The sequence below is a fragment of the Cryptotermes secundus genome, unplaced genomic scaffold (assembly GCF_002891405.2).
Source record: "Cryptotermes secundus unplaced genomic scaffold, Csec_1.0 scaffold519, whole genome shotgun sequence".
NCBI classification, from domain to species: domain Eukaryota; kingdom Metazoa; phylum Arthropoda; class Insecta; order Blattodea; family Kalotermitidae; genus Cryptotermes; species Cryptotermes secundus.
The window spans coordinates 801,004-818,141 of record NW_019720169.1 but is presented as its reverse complement, the minus strand read 5'-3'; the positions used below and the strand labels follow the sequence as shown (position 1 = coordinate 818,141).

The following is a 17,138-nucleotide window of genomic DNA, read 5'->3' as shown; positions in this document are numbered from 1 at the left end:
AAACTGTCTTAAATATTCACTAAGATATATGCAAAACGTCATACAAAATTATTACAATCAGAACAAAATGTGTGATGACAATCAAAGGTATGGTGAAACAGTGGAAATAATATACCATATAGACACTAAATTAGTAAAGAAATTGCAACACGATTTTGATGGCTGAAACGCCAAACATATAAACTGCAACATGACCGCAATTATAAAAATTCTTCACTCTAATCACAGCCTATAACATCTATTAAGAAAATACGAACCATCTCGAGTCGCCATTTCCATGACAAAGGAGTTCCTTTAATAATGCAACCAAAGAGAAGTTATCATTTGTGGTGCAATATATTTGCAGAAAACACACTTTATACTATTAAACGCATCGTCATAAGGTATATGAAATATAATTAGTTATAAATATTACGAATTTTAACGGCAAAAACCGAAACTGAACAATAGCTACACAAACTTCCACCACAAGCCCTCCACTATCACCACGTTGGTCATAAGGTACTGAAACATAGTCCTACAACTATCCACGTTAGCTGCAATATTGACTAAAAATCAAAATTTGTAGCTAGTGTTACGACCTAAGAGGGTAAATAAAATATATTAATCATAATCTGCTTGAAAAGTTGTTTAACAAATACTTGATAATAGTAGTGAGCAGAGGATACATTCAAACTTCCACCAGCTCTTCTCATTACGGATGTTACGGATGGAGTCTGAGGGAAATTTAATCTTTAGGCTCCGGAAGCAAAAGCAGTCGGAGTTGTGATACCGTATAACCTGGTAAGTGGTAACCAACGTTTTGGAGAAACAGGCTGACCCACTTCTTCCAAAGTTCACAGGATGCAGAGAGTCACGTCCCAAAAGGTCACAGTGACGACCTCATATCTGGTAACAACGCTTAAAGTTGTCCTTGTACTCAACTAATTAAGCACTATGGCGTGAAGGCGTTGAGGGGCAGCTGATACATAGTTTTACATTTTCTTGACCTCGACACGGCTCGGTACTAGTTTGAATACGTAGCGAATTCATTTAGTGATCCGTGCATAGGACCGACGTCTGCAAAATGTGGTTTCTGTATTGTCCAATAGGAGCAATGTATGCGTCATGAACGTCATGAATAGCGATAAATGACGTTTGATTATGTCGCTTGTTTACANTTGCCCTTTCTCCAATTCAAGATTCCACCCCCTGGTCTGGAGTTCTTTGAAGTTGGATGCAGATTGGAACAGAAAATTTTTTCGTCCTTTAAGCTAATTTTATTACGGCCACAAAGGGGGTTCATTCGGTGTAAGTACGTGTAAGATTTAGTAGTGTCATGGATTTATATACTATCAATGGGGCAATAATTTTTATTACATTATGTTCATCTTAAATTCTTCGCCAAACGAACTCTTATATAGTTGTAGGCTCAGACTTCAGCCCTAGTGAATTGTGTACTTCATTTCCATATATTTACATTTTTCACGAAACGATCTCAGGTTGTCAGGTGACACGTGAACTCAATCATTTACCCTACTTTGCCCCTAATCATGTATAATTTCCCTACGTCTTTGGAATTTCAAGACGGTACGTTTGGGATGTCAGGGCCAGACCTAGCTTTTAAGAGCACGGTTGAGAATTTACGATTTTGACGTCATACGAGTTTTTTAATGCATATAGTCCTCGATTTACGAGTTACGCCAAAACGAACTTTGAGACTGAAGATATATTGGGCATAATTTCCCCATAAGACTCAATAAAAATGCCCGAGATTTACCTAAAAAAATGTTTATTTTTAACTTTATGGATTGCCCTCTGCATGGACCTAAATATTCATTACTGTATTCACAAGAGCCTGCCACTGCTCCCTATCCTGAACCAGACAAGTCCAATCCATACCACCCCATCCTTTCCTCATAAAATCCATTTTAAGGTTATCCTCCCATTGACATTTAAATCTTCCTATTGGTGTCTTTCCTGGCATTCCCAACAAAACCCTATATGTATTCCTCTTAACATAGATTATATCATTTTCTTTTTCTTTATTGAGGGTACAGGCCATTGGCCTATTTTCAACTTCAAGAGAATATGCCCTCCCATCTGGCTATGGGTTGTTTTTTCTTAATAAATAGTATTTTTAATGTTTACTTTGAAGAAAAAAATGCTAGACATTGCTAAGAACGGGGATGGTATGGACAGAGAAGCTGTGCCACTGAGTTAAAAACACTTCCCAAATTGTCCCAAGACATTCAGAAACATTCTGTCCGTCCTGCTCCCTGTAACATTAAAGAACATGTTAACAAGGTTAATGTGAACTGCTTGCTGACTGATCAATAGATGTGGGAAGAAGAGAAGTAAAGTATTGTGTGGGCAGTTGATGAGGAATGCAAGGGGAGAAATTTAAATATTGTTAAATAGTCTATATGACAAGCAGTTTATAATACCAATAAAGAAACAACACACAGATTTCAGGGAATATGTGCTAAATAGCCAAGTAGGAGAAGTCATTAAGTTGCATGGGGAGATGGCTGAAGAATATGAAGCAGGTGGTTGGCATGGTAGAGAAAGTGACTTGATTGGTTGGAAAAATGAGCAGTATTTAATTATGCATTGGTGGCAATAGATGTTACTGTAACATTTCAATGGAGGCGTTTGATGGATATGCTGGTTGTGACTCATTTAAAAATATCCACTTTTAGTCATTTCCCAGCCTTCAATTTCTCAGGCAACAGATATGCATAGACGAGACCGCACTACTGGGTGAAATTTACCCTTCTTCCCTTGCCTTCGTCCTCCTGCACCCCCAACACAATACTTCACACTCCTTTCCCCTACCTTTTTTTGATCAGCATGCAAGCAGTTCTCATTAATTGGAATCATTCTAAATTTATTGAGTGTATTAAAATGAAATCACATTTTTCAAACTAACATATAACAAGGAATACATGTAATCATATTTTCTTACATCTGGATGGGGAGTGAAGAACAACCATTAAACTCTTTGGATGAGAGAAACTCCTAACTGAAGCACAGAACTTATGACTTGTTGGTTTAAAACATGTCACTGATAACTTGTAAGTGTATAATGTTGACATACCTATGAAGTTAATTGAATCACCTCATTTTCCAGGAATCTTTACTCATCACAATAACGATATGGAAGAAACCAAAGATTATCAACATCTCCGGTCTCCTCAGAAGACTGAATCACTGCCTACACATCAGACTGTAGAATTAAAATTCTCTGTCCCCTGGGGTCACATTGCAGGTATTATTAGTAACCAGTGATGATTAATATTAGATGGAAATACTAAAAGGACAGGGGCACGCGGTAGCATAGTTGGTTGAGGCGCTATGCTACAAGCTGGAAGGTCGCAGGTTAAAGTCCCGATGAGGTCACTGGATCCCTTTCAATTGACCTAATCCTTCCAGCCACACTATGGCCTTGGGGTCGAATCAGCCTCTAACAGAAATGAGTGCCAGGAATATTTTTGGAATATTCTTAGGGGTAAAGAGTGGCTGGTGCGTAGGGCTGACAACCTTGCCGCCATCTATGAGCCAATTGTATAGAAAATGTGGGAACCTCAACATCTCACAACCCTATGGGCCTCCACGGCCTGTTACAGGGATACCTTTACTTGTTACTTATTAAAAGGACACCCATTCTTAACCTGGGTTTCCCTTACAAGAAGCTTCATTGAAGTATTGCTTATTTATTATGACAGCCATATTAATAGACCAACACCCTTACTGACCAGGGAGTTCTAATACACATACAAATAAACCCAAGCTGCAGAAACTCAGTGTAGTACATATGTTAACCTCATATTCTTCACCATCCACTCTTCTTACTACAAAACATTCAAAATATTTATTTTAAACAATTAAGATAAGGCTTTGTGTGTGTTGTTAGGAGGAACACAGAGGTTCTATAGTCAAAATAATCCATGTATATCCTCACACACTGTTAAAAAAATAGTTCCTTTATGATGTCATGTGCACTTCCAGTTTGATGGTACCCATTGCCTATGAGACACATTTTGTCAAAGTCTTTCTACACAAAGAATGGTCCCATAACAACCACCTGGTAGGAGCAAGAGAATTGTTCTCTTCTCCAAAGCATCCAGACCGTCCCTGGGGCCCACCCAGCCTCCTATCCAGTGGAGGGCCTTGTCCCTGGCACATAAAACTGACCACTCACCTACATCTAGTGCCAGTGTTAAGAATGTGTGGAGCTATACCTCCATTTTTCCAAACATCTTCGTAACATGTGCTTAATGAATTAAGTACAGAGACAATTTTACCTTTATTCCATAACAAGTAACAACCATCATATGCTGAATATTACCAGTCTGTAGTTTTCCAAATTGAAAACATCTGTATTTCTTGAAATAGATCTTTCTGCGATGATTCTGCCTTGCAGCTTTGTTACAGGGACAGACTACAAATTGTATTCTTTTGAAATATGGAATCACATGTGTTATATCAAGCAGTTTATATAGTCATAAATTTTGGTGCCTTTGCTAAAAAGTATCAGCTGTTTTTTTAAATGGTCTGTTTTAATATTTTTATGCTGGTATGGAAAAAATGTTCATAGCAGATCAAACATGGCGTTAAGTCTTGAATTAACTGTAGTTCAGGAGCATCTGAATCTACACTCAAACCATTTTGGGAAAAAAATTGTCCAACATATTCAGGAATGTTGGTTGGTTTCCAATGGCTGCATTTGGGATCATTTAACCCATCAAGAGAACTCAAGTTCTTGCTTTGTTGCATCTTGAAGAAGTTTGCACTTTTCTTTTCGGAAGCTTTGCCAGGTTTGTTGCTCATTTTGCACTACCCAGGGGACACGTATGACTTAAAGAATGTCACAGACATGAGCAACTTTGTCCCCTTATTCAGGAATGTAACACCATTTAAATCATCCTACTAAGCTAACTGGGGGCACGCAGTAGCGTAGTTGGTTGAGGGGCTATGCTGCAAGCCGCAACATTGCAGGTTCAAGTCCCGATGAGGTCATTGGATTTTTTTCAATTTACCTAATCCTTCCAGCCGCACTATGGCCCTGGGGTTGACTCAGCCTCTAGAAATGAGTACCAGGAATTAAATAATTTTCCTGGGGAGTAAAGCTTGGCCGGCATGTAAGGCTGACAACCTTACTGCCATCTTTGAGCCGATTGTCTAGATAATGTGGGACCCTCAACATCTCACAACCCTATGGGTCTTCACGGCCTGGTGCAGGGATAACTTTACTTACTTTTTACTAAGCTAACTGGATTAGGATATATGGAAATATGAACATAGGTGCACTATGAGAAAGGATGTTTAGGACAGTCAAATGGAAACACAGCATGGAAGGATTTTATGTACAAGATGTCTTGATCATTGTACAAGACTGTATATTTGATAGCAATGTCAGCATGCAGCTATATGTTTCTATAATTAAACTTGTTGCAGAACTTCATAATTCATTATTATATTCATCTGTAGGCTTTAATAAATCCAACACAGAACATAATACAATCTGAACATAACCCAACCTGTCACAGAATTCCTATTTGTCAAGACAGATGGCAAGCATGGATATCCCAAACAAACAAACTCCATGGTTTTAGTCCACAAGCAAACTATACTGACTGAGCGACTCCTGCTTGTCAGTGAACTTAGTGCCAACTTTAGCAGATAGAGAGTGTCACGTGGTCAGCACAAGGAATCCCCAAGGCCGTTAATTTCGGTTTTCTAGACTGCAGCCACTACTTCCTTGAAATAGCTCCTCAATTATCCTCACAAGGCTGAGTGGACCTCATTCCAGACCCACTAGTTCCCAGAAAATCTGGTATCGCCAGGAATCGAACCCAGACCTCTAGATCTGTAGCCAGGAACTATGACCACTAGATGACATACATATACCGATGGTCCACACCATAGTTCAAGCAGTTAGTCACTGGCTTCCCACCATGGTGGCCTGGGTTTGATCCCAGGTCTGGTCAAGTGGGATTTGTGGTGGACAAAGTGGCGCTGCAGCAGGTTTTCTCCCTGCCAATCATCATTCCACCAATTGCTCCACAATCACCCTCACCTATCATCTGGGGCTGATACAATAGATCAGAAGTGGCCGCAGTACAAGGGACTTAGTCCCACCCCACTAGCAATAAAGAAGTACCCCACTCATTTAGTAGTTATACATTTGTATATAATACTGTACAGCAATCAGTATCACAGTCACAGTTACATCACTTCATACTGGTATGGGTTAAATAACTCCATGGAATGAAGTCTCTGAGAAGTTTTATAGTTGCTTAACTAATCAAGAAGTTACCTGCATTTTATCACATTCTTGTTCTGTAAGATCCAGTTTAACATTAACATTATTCCCCCAGTATGCCTAGGTATTCCAGGTGGTCTCTTACAACAAAAATGTTGTATACATTTCTCACATCTTTGATGGATCCTGCATGCCCAGCCCATCTCAGCCTGCCAAGATCCACATATCCTCTTCAGCACTTTGTTCTCAAATGCTGTCAAGTTACTTGTATATTCTTCCCTTAGAGTGAAATACCCATGTCTCATATGCCTACAAAACAGGCACAATTACAGTCAAGTACATTTTAATATTTATATATTTAGATAGGAGATGGGAAGATAAGGATTTGGAAGAGAGCATGCATTTCCTGAATTTAATTTGTTCTTAATTTCTTCATAGATGCTAATTTTAATCTTTTATGAGATGAAATCTTAGAATTGTACATTTACAGTTATGAAAAGTTTACCTTGAACATTAGAATTTGGCTGACTTCTGGACTCTTCTTTGGAAATGTTAACAGGCAAAAATAAATGATTAAGCTACAACAGAAGAAAATAATTAACTTGGAATAGAAGCAGTTCATAAAAAAAAAAACCGAGTACTCCCAAAACATTTTATAATCCTTTCAGCAAAAGTGTGGGGAGATCCTGGTGGTGAACCTATTCTGGCTGTTCATGGGGTGGAAGACAATGCAGCAACATTCGACACACTCATACCCCTCCTGCTGCAGCTCGTTGGACGCCCAATGTATGTTGTATGTGTGGACTTGCCTGGTCATGGACATTCATCTCCATTGGCACCAGGCATCCTGTATCGCTTCACAGATATGCCTGGCTGTCTACATCGTGTGATCTCCCAGTTGGGATGGTATCGATTCCATTACTTGGGACATAGTTTGGGGGGCCTCTTGGGACTTCACTTTGTTGCTTCATATCCCAATCTTGTTGAGAAGCTAATTGTTATCGATGCCCTTACTTTCACAATGTACCCTAGACATTATCATTCAAATATTTTGAGGGCTTATGCAGAAAAACTTCTTGAATTAGAGAAGAAAGTTGGGGCTGGAACTATCCAACCCTCATACACCCTAGACCAGGCTTTGCATAAATTGGCTCATAGCAGAGGAACAAAAATGACAGAAGCTGGAATCAAAGCATTAGCTTCAAGAGGCTTAAGACAAGTAGAAGGCCATGACAATTTGTACACGTTCTCAAGAGACAACAGACTTAAATTCTTTGTCTTTCCAGTAGTTAACATTGAGGAAGCTGTTCAAGTTGCAAGTGAAGTAAAATGCCAATTGTTAATTGTGACTGGAAAAGAGTCTCTGAGAACAGAAAAGGGTTCAGATAATGAAGCTGTGTTGACTGCTCTAACAAAACACTGTTCCTACCTCAAGCACTATGTTGTTGATGGTGATCATGATGTACATCTGAACTTTCCAGAGAGACTTGCCCCCCTAGTGGCCACATTTCTTTGTAAGCCAAGGAGCTCTTTGTGAAATGTGTAAAATGGTAGAATATGTTTTGATGTTCTCTTATCTTTGTTTAAAACATACAATTTAGTATTATTTAATTATTTTTTATTGCATGTGCTGTACCAAGAAGTGTCACACACATTATTGCTATCTAGTAAACACAGCCGGGGGGATGAGGAAAATAAATCATTAATGGTGAAAAGTAACAACTTCTTTATTAAAACCATCACAACACAACTATATCAAGGTCAGTGCCTAGTTTTGGCTCTGCCAAATGATGACAGAAATGATATGTATGATCTTAGTGGGGTTTACCAACTACAATGTACTGACTGTCCATTAAAATATGTAGGACAGACCAGACATACCTTTAAGGTCAGATTCAGATAACACATATGAGACAAAAAATAACAGACAAAGCTCCAAATTTGCTCACCATATATTGGACACCACACATGAATATAGTACGATAGACAAAACATTAGAAGTTCTATATATCGGCAAGAAAAGCCGAACCTTTGATACATATGAAAGATTTCACATTTATGAAATCAGCGAACTAAATTTGCAACTGAATGATAATTTTACCGAAATGTTTAACCCTATATATGATGTAATCATTGATATATACAAAACATAATATACAGTCATATCCCCTCCCCCCCACCACCACTTCCGCATACACCTTATCGCTACCTCCCCCTCCCTCCCTTGCATTGACTTTAATCTTACATCACCAAATCAGTTGTTTACATTCCCTACAGTATGGACAATACTTTGTAAGATGAGGCACTGACTAAACAATAAGTAATAATACACTATATCTTCAATACCAAAATCAATTGTTGATTATAACTAGGGACCGGATTTTTATGCCCTAATAATCCCTTAAATATGTATGCATTTATGCATGAAAAACTTCCGAAATATGCACTAAAATATGCACATAAGAATTTATACCAAATATTAAAATTGATTTTACATTATTTTAGGACCAACAAATCAATATTTAAGTTCATTTTATGTAATCACTGAATGATTCACTTGCAAGAAAAAGCTATACTTAAATACAAATCATGCAACAAAGCCTACATTCATTCATTCATTCATCAGTAATCTGCCAAGATGACAGGTCCACAGTCTCTTCCAAAACAGTTCCTCCACTTGATGTGATCTAGAGTTTTCTCCTTCAAATGAGAATATCCTCTTCTGTCCCCAAGGTCATCCAGCAGCTTCTTACGTCTTCTTCCACGTCTTCTGGTCACTTCTATCCGCCCCTCTATCTTTCCTTCAATAACTTCTTTTAGAAGGCAGTTACTGCATAAGATATGCCGACATATTTCATTACAAATTTAAAAAACCAATGGTACTCATATTTAGCTCTCCAAATTTTCAACTTCTCTTCTGTTGCAGTTCACAATTACTAAATGTTTTAGGTTTTCCATAGTTAGTCGCCTCCTACTGTCTTGTAAGATGTCCTTATAGCGGGAAAAACTTCTTTCCACCTCACAGGAACTTAGGGGCACATGTACAAAAGCCACTATTTGCTCCACTGTTAGTGATTTTTTACTTGGCAGTTCAGTATGTTCACCAGCTAAAATTTCCTCAATTTCACATATCTGTTCATATCCTGGATTTTTTGAAAGAATGCTGTGTAATTTACAAAGTTATGTAAGCTGTGTAATTTTCCTTTACTACTTCAACTTTTCCAGGAACCGAATTCAGTTTGGAAACAGTGGTTTCGAACACACTTAACAACTGATACAAAGTAGTATTACTATTGCTTGCCTCCAGTGAGGAAATGGCAGATGGAAGATGACAGAAGTGAGCAGATATATAGAAAAGATTAGTTTCTAGTTCTGCATTTTTTAGTACATCTTGGGCAATTTGAATTGATGCTGCACTTTGGGATCAAATGTATTCACGACATTCCTGTTTCTAAATGTTCAGTATAATAACTTGCTGCACACAGCCACGTGCCCCAGTGCATTAAAATTGGTTCTGGCAGAAGTGGAACGCTCGGTGCTACTGCTTTAAAGGCTTCTTTTCTGTATGGCGCTTTAACAAATACCTTCTTCACAGAAGACACCAACTTGTCAACAAGTGGAAAATTTGCACAAATTGTTTCTGCAACACAGTGCAACCCATGGGCAAGGCAAGTCAAATGTGTCATATTTGGAAATATAACTTTAAGAGCAGTACCAGCTTTCATCATATAACTTGCGGCATCAGTCACAAAGAGCAGTACGTGCTCATACTGAATGCCATTCGGCCATAGTAAATTCATGGAACTGATAAAAAGTTCGGAAACTGCGGAGCTATTTGTGGTTTCAAATTGCTCTACTGCAAGAAGATATGGGGTAGACTGTTCATCTTTATTAAGGGATCCAACTATACAATTTGCAATAAACTGTCCCTCACAATCTTGTGTTTCATCGATTGATACCCACACAAAATTATCTTTAATCTTAGCTCTAATGCTTTCAATTGTAAGATCATAACATTGTTTCATATAATTTTTGTGCACAGTAGATTTACTGGCACTTTGCACTGTGTATACTTCTCTATGAAGTTTCTCAGAGTAGGATTGGTTATTTTCCACAGCGGAATATCTGCTGCTAAAAAGGCTTCGCATAAATCAAGGAAAACTGTGAAAAACTATTATTAGAAAATTCACTAAGCAATTTTTGAACAGGAGCACTTTTTGTGGATTTAATTTTAATATTCTCTTTGTGTACATTAGTGTTCAAATGCTGAAGCACTTTAAAGTGTTTTCTACAACCGTTTTCTCACATGCTCGGCAATAAAGAATTTCGTTATCCGTACTTATCATCTCTCCTTCGAACTCCCGCTGATACAGCTGTAATTTAGTTTTCTGACATACTTTCACTTTCGGCATGACTAAAGAAAGCTAAACAAAACTTAACTACAGACTAGTCACCACTAATGTGAATAGCCCCCAGATTCAAATGAAGAAGTGTAACGAACCTCATGGAGACTTTGGAAATAAATAAGTGAAGTCCCTTATCGGTTGAATAGTATTACGTTGATAGCAGCTACATGTGAACGCTTCCGACTAATCTCTTTGCAGCCACTTTGACGGTACACGGATGAGGCAAGTTATGAGTAGAGGGATTGGGGAAGTCCCGTCCTGAGTATTGAATCAGAAACATGAATGATGATGTAATGTTGAGTCAAATATGCAACATATTCTAATACAGAAAAGAAAAATTGTATACGCATGACCATGACTGAAAATTTGAACATAAAATTAAGAAATATATATGATAAACATTTTTAAAAGGAATATGCAGTATAAATAGAGATCTTCAAAAATGTGATGCTTATTCATAAAACAGGAAAAATATGCATTTATATGCACCATCAAACCATGTCCAAAATTTAAGAAATGAAGTAATTCATACATATATCCAAACAAGCATACTTTCTGGTTGCAAGAAAGAAATACGCATTTGCATTAAAATCCAGTCCCTAATTACAACAAAATTTAATACTATTACTTTCATATCATTTTCAGATTAACATTAATATTACTACATCTACATCATGAGCCTCCAATAACAGTTTTTTTATATACACACGAAATATAGAATACTCCAATTTGTCCATGGGAACGCAACAAAACTACAAAAACCAACGACTGACTCGATGATGTAAAGCATCAATCGAAGAATTTTATTCTTGTTTTATACTATAACTTTTGTTTTATATAATCTAATTTATTGTATTTTTATGTCAAGTATTTTATATAATTAATATTATTGTATCCAATTTTACTAGTACTGCAGTTCAATGGTGTATATATGTTGGCCATATATTTGCCTGATGATGGTTATGAGTAGCCGAAACTAGGCACTGACCTTGATATTGTAACGTGTTTCGTTACCGAAGACGCCGTAGAGATGGTTAATTGGTTTATTGAACAATCTACAAATAACGGCTACNCGTTACCGTGCGAAGGAGGGGGAGGGGAGCGCTGACTCACCCGCCGCGTCACTGCTGGTGTGTGGGGGGGGGGCTCGGCTTGGCGCAACATGTCACAATATAGTTGTGTTGTGACGGTTTTAATAAAGAAGTTTTATATTATAACATAACAGGATGCATGAAATGAAAAAGGTGAAAAGTAAGTTGTCCCTGTGCTTAATTAATTAAGCACTATGATATGAAGATATACAGGGGCCTAGGTATAGCTTCATTCTTTCCTAACCTAACCAGGAATTAAATTGACTTTGTGTAGGTATGTCTGGATGTAAAAGCCCTTGGGGAAAACACACAAATTCTTTATGCTAGCTATGCTATGTTACTGATTTCCATTAGTGAGAAAGCAGATTTCTGTACATGTCTACAAGAACTTGAGTACTGAGATTGCAGTATGATAGTAGGCATTATAAAGGGGATGGTACTGCATAAACAGCAGGCCAGCAATGAACATGGTTTATGCCTACATTCTCATGTCTTATTCTTTAATGAAAATGTGTACAATTTACCTGTCCCAGGCTTCACTAATAGGTCCTCAAATACATTTATAGAAAAAGCTGTCACAAAAGAGCACATGGGGGTGCCACTTTGAGCAGTGAGAAATGCATTGGGTGGATGGTGGTATTGAATGACATATAAAGGTAAAGCTATCCCTGCAACAGGCTGTGAAGGCCTATAGGGTTGTGGGACGTTGAGGCTCCTACACCTTCTAGACAGTTGACTCAGAGATGGCCGTAAGGTTGTCTGCCTTATGCGCTGCCTGCCCTTTAACCCCCAGAAAAATTCCTGGTACTCATTTCTGTTAAGAGGCTGAGTTGACCCCAGGGACATAATGTAGCTGGAAGGATTAGGAAAATTGAAAATATCCAATGACATCAGGAATCAAACCCGCGACCTTCCGGCTTGTAGCACAGTGCCTCAACCAACTACACTACCACGTGCCCCTGTTGCATGACGTATATCTCTCAGAAATCTGCATAAAAGCACTTAACCAGTTGGATGAAAGAAAATCTGTTACAGCAATCAGTGCATTTCTCACCTTAATATACAACTGCAGGGGTCTGAAACATAAATGAAATGTATAACAGAGATGTGGTTTTATAAAAGAAAACAAGTGTTAAATTTGGCAGAAAATTTCTTTCTGAAATGACTTGTGTACAATTTTTTGCTTTAGGCACAATGAAACAGGTGTTGTATAAATATTTACATTTGTTTCCTCAGGGAGAGCTTGGGGTGATCCATGTGGACAGCCAGTACTGTGTGTACATGGCATCCTCGACAATGCAGGTAGCTTCGATGGCCTTATACCTCTTCTTCCATCCATATTCTATTGTGTGTGTGTTGATTTGCCTGGCCATGGTTATTCATCACATTTTCCACAAGGGCTTCCTCTGGATTTCATGGATTATGTACTAGCCCTTGTCCGTGTTCTGAACCAGCTTCAGTGGGAGAGCTGTTGTTATATAGGACACAGCCTTGGTGGCCACCTTGGTCTGTACCTATGTAGCTTGTGGCCAGAGAAAGTCAGGAAGCTGGTTTTGTTGGATACTATTGGTCCCATGTATGTGAATGCTGGTATGTATCTCTCACACAATAATATGATGATGGAAGAAGTTTTGACTATTGAAAAAAAGTTTTCAAAGGAGAAGAGTCCTAGTTACAGTTACAAAGAGGCTCTAGACAGAGTGACGATCAATAGGTACAGCGAAATAACAGAAGAAGTGGCTAAAATTCTGCTAAGACGTTCCCTGATGAAGAATGATGATGGGACATTTCGCTTCATAACAGATCAGCGTCTAAAAAGTGGTCTACGGCCATTGCTGAATGAAAGGCAACAGCAATTGGTATGTATATTTATAACAAATATTACCTGAAATTAAATAAAATATATGCCGGATTTCAGGTTCTCAGTGGTGACTACAAAGAATTGTGCCTTCTGTACTATAAGTAACTGTACGTAGTGTGGTGGAAGTCAACTGACGTTCTGAAGGAACATACTGCCTCCATCTTCAGGGTCAAAAAATAAGCTAAGCAGAACCTGCTTACTGCCTGCTTCTTGATGGTTTCTTGCTTGGCTCACTCTTCTGTGACAATGAGGATGGAAATGACACATTCATTTGAAACGTTGACTGACTCACCAGACTACATGGCATTATATCCCAGATGGTAGAACTCTTCAGATACAAATCTAATTTAATGACAAACTAATTTTCAGTAACAAAAAACTGCATGTCTGCTTGTGTTTATTCATTTTTCTCTGCTGTACCACTAAATTTTAGAATTTCACAACTTCAAGTTATTAATTTTCTGCAGTGTACCCATGAACCAAAACTATTCAGTACATTCATAGCATTTTGTATAAGTAAATCATCTGGAATGTCAAGAAACATTAATGTTCACGGAAGGTAACTGCTGAAACATGTTTACTTTTATGGCTTTTTTTCTTACTTTGAGATGCAGCTCAATAAATGAAACAATATAATAGGCCCACACATTGTTCTGCACATTCAGAATGAAAGGTTGCAAAAATGTTCCTACCATATTTGTCATGTCTGTCTGCACATACATCAAGAAACCTGAAGCAATTTTAATTTGTCTGTTCTATATACATGTACTTTAAATTTACGAGCTTACCTCAAACTAAGAGATGGTGCTTCATGGCCATACAAAGGAACTGGTAAATTAATATTATACTGAAGATACTGCAGATATATTAAGCAGTTGTTGACAGTTGCAAGCCTTTCAGCTTGGGGTTACAACCACATCTCAATAGAAGTTGTTGTAAATGCAAAGAAGGTAATTTTACATATTACAGAGATAAAGGCTTTGCATCATTTAGATTTTTTTGTTGTGCGTTTCAGGAATTTGAAGACAGAGAAGATAGAATTTAAGAGTATCGCTTTTGACACACTCAGCATGCATCTATTGAAAACAACTGGAAATTCTTATTATGTACATCTTTTCTAATTTCCAGATATTGAATGGTGCAAAATGCCCCATTCTGGCAGTTCTGTCATCTCTTCCAAGGATGATAGGAACAATAGATGATGTGATGACAGATTTTGAACTATTCAACAGTAAACAGAATTTTCAACGTATCGATGTGGAGGGGAGTCATGATTTGTACATGAATTACCCAGAAAGAGTTACTCCATATATTGGCAAATTTTTAATTAATCAGAGGTGCGCTCTGTGATAATGAATTTCAGCTGAAATAAATCAGAATTTTAGATGCCTGTGCATGGTTATAGAGATTGATCAAGAAATCACAGTCCACTGAACTTCATGTATCATGGAAATGTTTATGAAATAGGGGTAGAGTCTGTCAAGTACAAGAAACAGGAAATTCATTCACAAAGGCAGCCTGGCATGCTAAGCAAGGACAAGTCAGATAATGTTTGATAATAAACACACATTTTACTTGTTGAAAAGACATCAGCTGCCCATGCATAAGTGGTGTACGATGTAGACAACTGAGAGAAGTTACACACTGTGCTGGTTTACAGGGAGGGTATGCATACATGAGTACAGTCTTCTGGGTTTATCAACCTAACATCAGTCTGACAGCTTGGAGGAACATATCACCTCCAACATCAGGGTTGAAGCAGGTTACCTGCTTCTGCTGGGTTTTTGCTTGGCTTACTCTTAACTCAGCTTTGTTCCCAAAGATGGAGGTGTATGTTCCTGCAAAACATCGGTTTTTTCTGAACTGCACAGTATTATAACCCATACTCTTCACAGTCATCACCATGGAACATTAAATCCAAAACATAAAATTGGGGAGAGGGGTCCCCAGTAGACTGTTTAACAGCTACTGTGAAGCAAGCTAATATAGCAGCCTACCCATTCATGCATACCAATTCCCACACTGCTTTAATTCCAGATACTGTACTCTACTCGAACTGTGTAATAACTGATCATGAATTTCCTGTATCAAAATGCCATGTGTGAGATAAAGATTGGAACAAGTGTTCATATGTGATAGCTATGAGGAGAGAGTTCTGCAAGAAATTTATGAAGATTCTGCGATAAATTTCAGTATGTTACAGTTCCACATAGAATGTTACTGACAGAACTAAATTAATTTAGAGACGCCTATTACTGAGGGGTGTCTGGAACACTGTTTGCACTGGTGGCCTTCCAGAAATGAAGTAGTGGTGCTAACCGGTCAACTGGGATGTTTTGTAATTTTGTTTCTATCTCAAATTTGTTAATGTTTATAGAGCTTTATTTTGCTATTTGCTACATAATACAGCTTTGTAACTAATTTCAAAGAATATATGAAGTTTACTATGTACTAAACAGAATATACAGCAGTATTACTTTACCATTACATTATTCTGTCCTAGCCTGTACTGCAAATAATACCATGAGTTGAGGTTCTGAAATACTGAAGTTGTGTATGGGGTATATGTGTCAAGCTTCTTCACAAAAGGGGTAACAGATTTCATCAATTGAAGTATCATAATGACCCATGCTCAGTATATTACCTACATAAAAAAAAAACATGTCCAGCTAAAATTCCAGATATTTGTGCAGGTCTGTGAAGAAAGTACATACTGAAACTTAATACTTTCCACAATTCTTATCTCTACAAGTGCCATTCTTCATAAGTATTTACAGTAATCTTGCCTGAACATTTCTTGGGACTGTCAGCAGTCTCTGTGGATTTCCATTCCTGTGATATATCCAGAAAACTCTTTCCAGTGATCATACACATAAGTGATGCTTTCTCATCTCAGTTCACTGTGTGTGTCATTATCTGTAAAAGCAAGCATAAGTTTCTAAGCATACTGTTATAATAACCATAAACTTTCAAACTCAAAATCTTTGATGACTGTCAATAAAAGTTTTAATGTTTAACTTCACTTTTGGTGCTCTGATGTGTAATACAAGAAAACAAATAAAACTATACTGAATATGTATATAGTATTCTTTTTGAAACTTAGTAATTTGTACATATCGCTTGATAACACAAACAAGAACACTGATTCCTGATTACTTGAGCAAAAATGGAAAACTGTGTTACGTACTCTTCATTATTAAAACAATGTATAAGCGGAAAACATGAATATTTTGAGATAAAAGGCACGACTCATTCAAAATAGAATTGGAAATGTAACCTCAATGTTCAGCGAATTTCTGTCCTTTATGCTGAATTCTTCAGGAAAGGGTAAATAATGGTAATAAGATCAGCTTTTGCTACTACTTTGCCTTTTTCTCAGTCATCGCTGGTCCATTTCAGTACCATGTGTTCAACCCGGGCTGCTAACAATTCTCGGAAATTGCAGTTGCGTTGCGGTTGCTAGTTTCCTTGGTGTGCCCTCGCCCTAAATCTCACAGTAGAAACATATCAGTCCTCTGTAGGATTATTCCTTT

General features: G+C 37.7%; 2 protein-coding genes across 9 annotated transcripts in view; one reads left to right on the top strand and one right to left on the bottom strand.

Annotated features, from left to right (window-relative positions):
* The window catches only part of LOC111867518 (polycomb protein Sfmbt), a 47,634-nt gene extending 30,566 nt beyond the window's left edge, over nucleotides 1-17,068 (bottom strand). Inside the window, exons 1-2 of one of the 6 annotated variants that reach the window (XM_033752765.1) lie at nucleotides 16,883-17,068; nucleotides 16,392-16,521 (exon numbers count right to left, since the gene is read on the bottom strand). In XM_033752765.1, the coding sequence (XP_033608656.1) occupies nucleotides 16,392-16,479 (88 nt within the window). In that variant the 5' untranslated portion in view covers nucleotides 16,480-16,521; nucleotides 16,883-17,068. Of the gene's footprint in view, nucleotides 1-257; nucleotides 592-824; nucleotides 887-16,391; nucleotides 16,522-16,792 lie in introns of those variants that run through there. The other 5 variants (XM_033752762.1, XM_033752758.1, XM_033752756.1 and 2 more) reach the window with 5 other exon arrangements.
* Nucleotides 696-16,066, top strand: LOC111867532 (serine hydrolase-like protein). 3 transcript variants are annotated; one of them, XM_023857526.2, is made up of 4 exons: nucleotides 1,169-1,290; nucleotides 3,113-3,250; nucleotides 12,981-13,603; nucleotides 14,734-16,066. In XM_023857526.2, exons 2-4 carry the CDS (start codon nucleotides 3,139-3,141, stop codon nucleotides 14,953-14,955), a joined length of 957 nt encoding a protein of 318 aa, XP_023713294.1. In that variant the 5' UTR covers nucleotides 1,169-1,290; nucleotides 3,113-3,138; the 3' UTR covers nucleotides 14,956-16,066. The 3 variants fall into 3 exon arrangements, with proteins under 3 accessions (XP_023713286.1, XP_023713294.1, XP_023713278.1); XM_023857518.2 differs by lacking the exons at nucleotides 1,169-1,290; nucleotides 12,981-13,603; nucleotides 14,734-16,066 and adding exons at nucleotides 696-783; nucleotides 6,916-7,962; XM_023857510.2 differs by lacking the exons at nucleotides 12,981-13,603; nucleotides 14,734-16,066 and adding an exon at nucleotides 6,916-7,962.
* Nucleotides 17,069-17,138: the final 70 nt, after the last annotated feature.

Excerpts from the sequence above, each read along its gene's own strand:
- LOC111867532 (XM_023857518.2), top strand. The coding sequence starts at position 3,139 with ATGGAAGAAACCAAAGATTATCAACATCTCCGGTCTCCTCAGAAGACT. Across the intron at positions 3,251-6,915 it reads CCCCTGGGGTCACATTGCAG|CAAAAGTGTGGGGAGATCCT; the intron begins GTATTATTAGTA and ends TAATCCTTTCAG.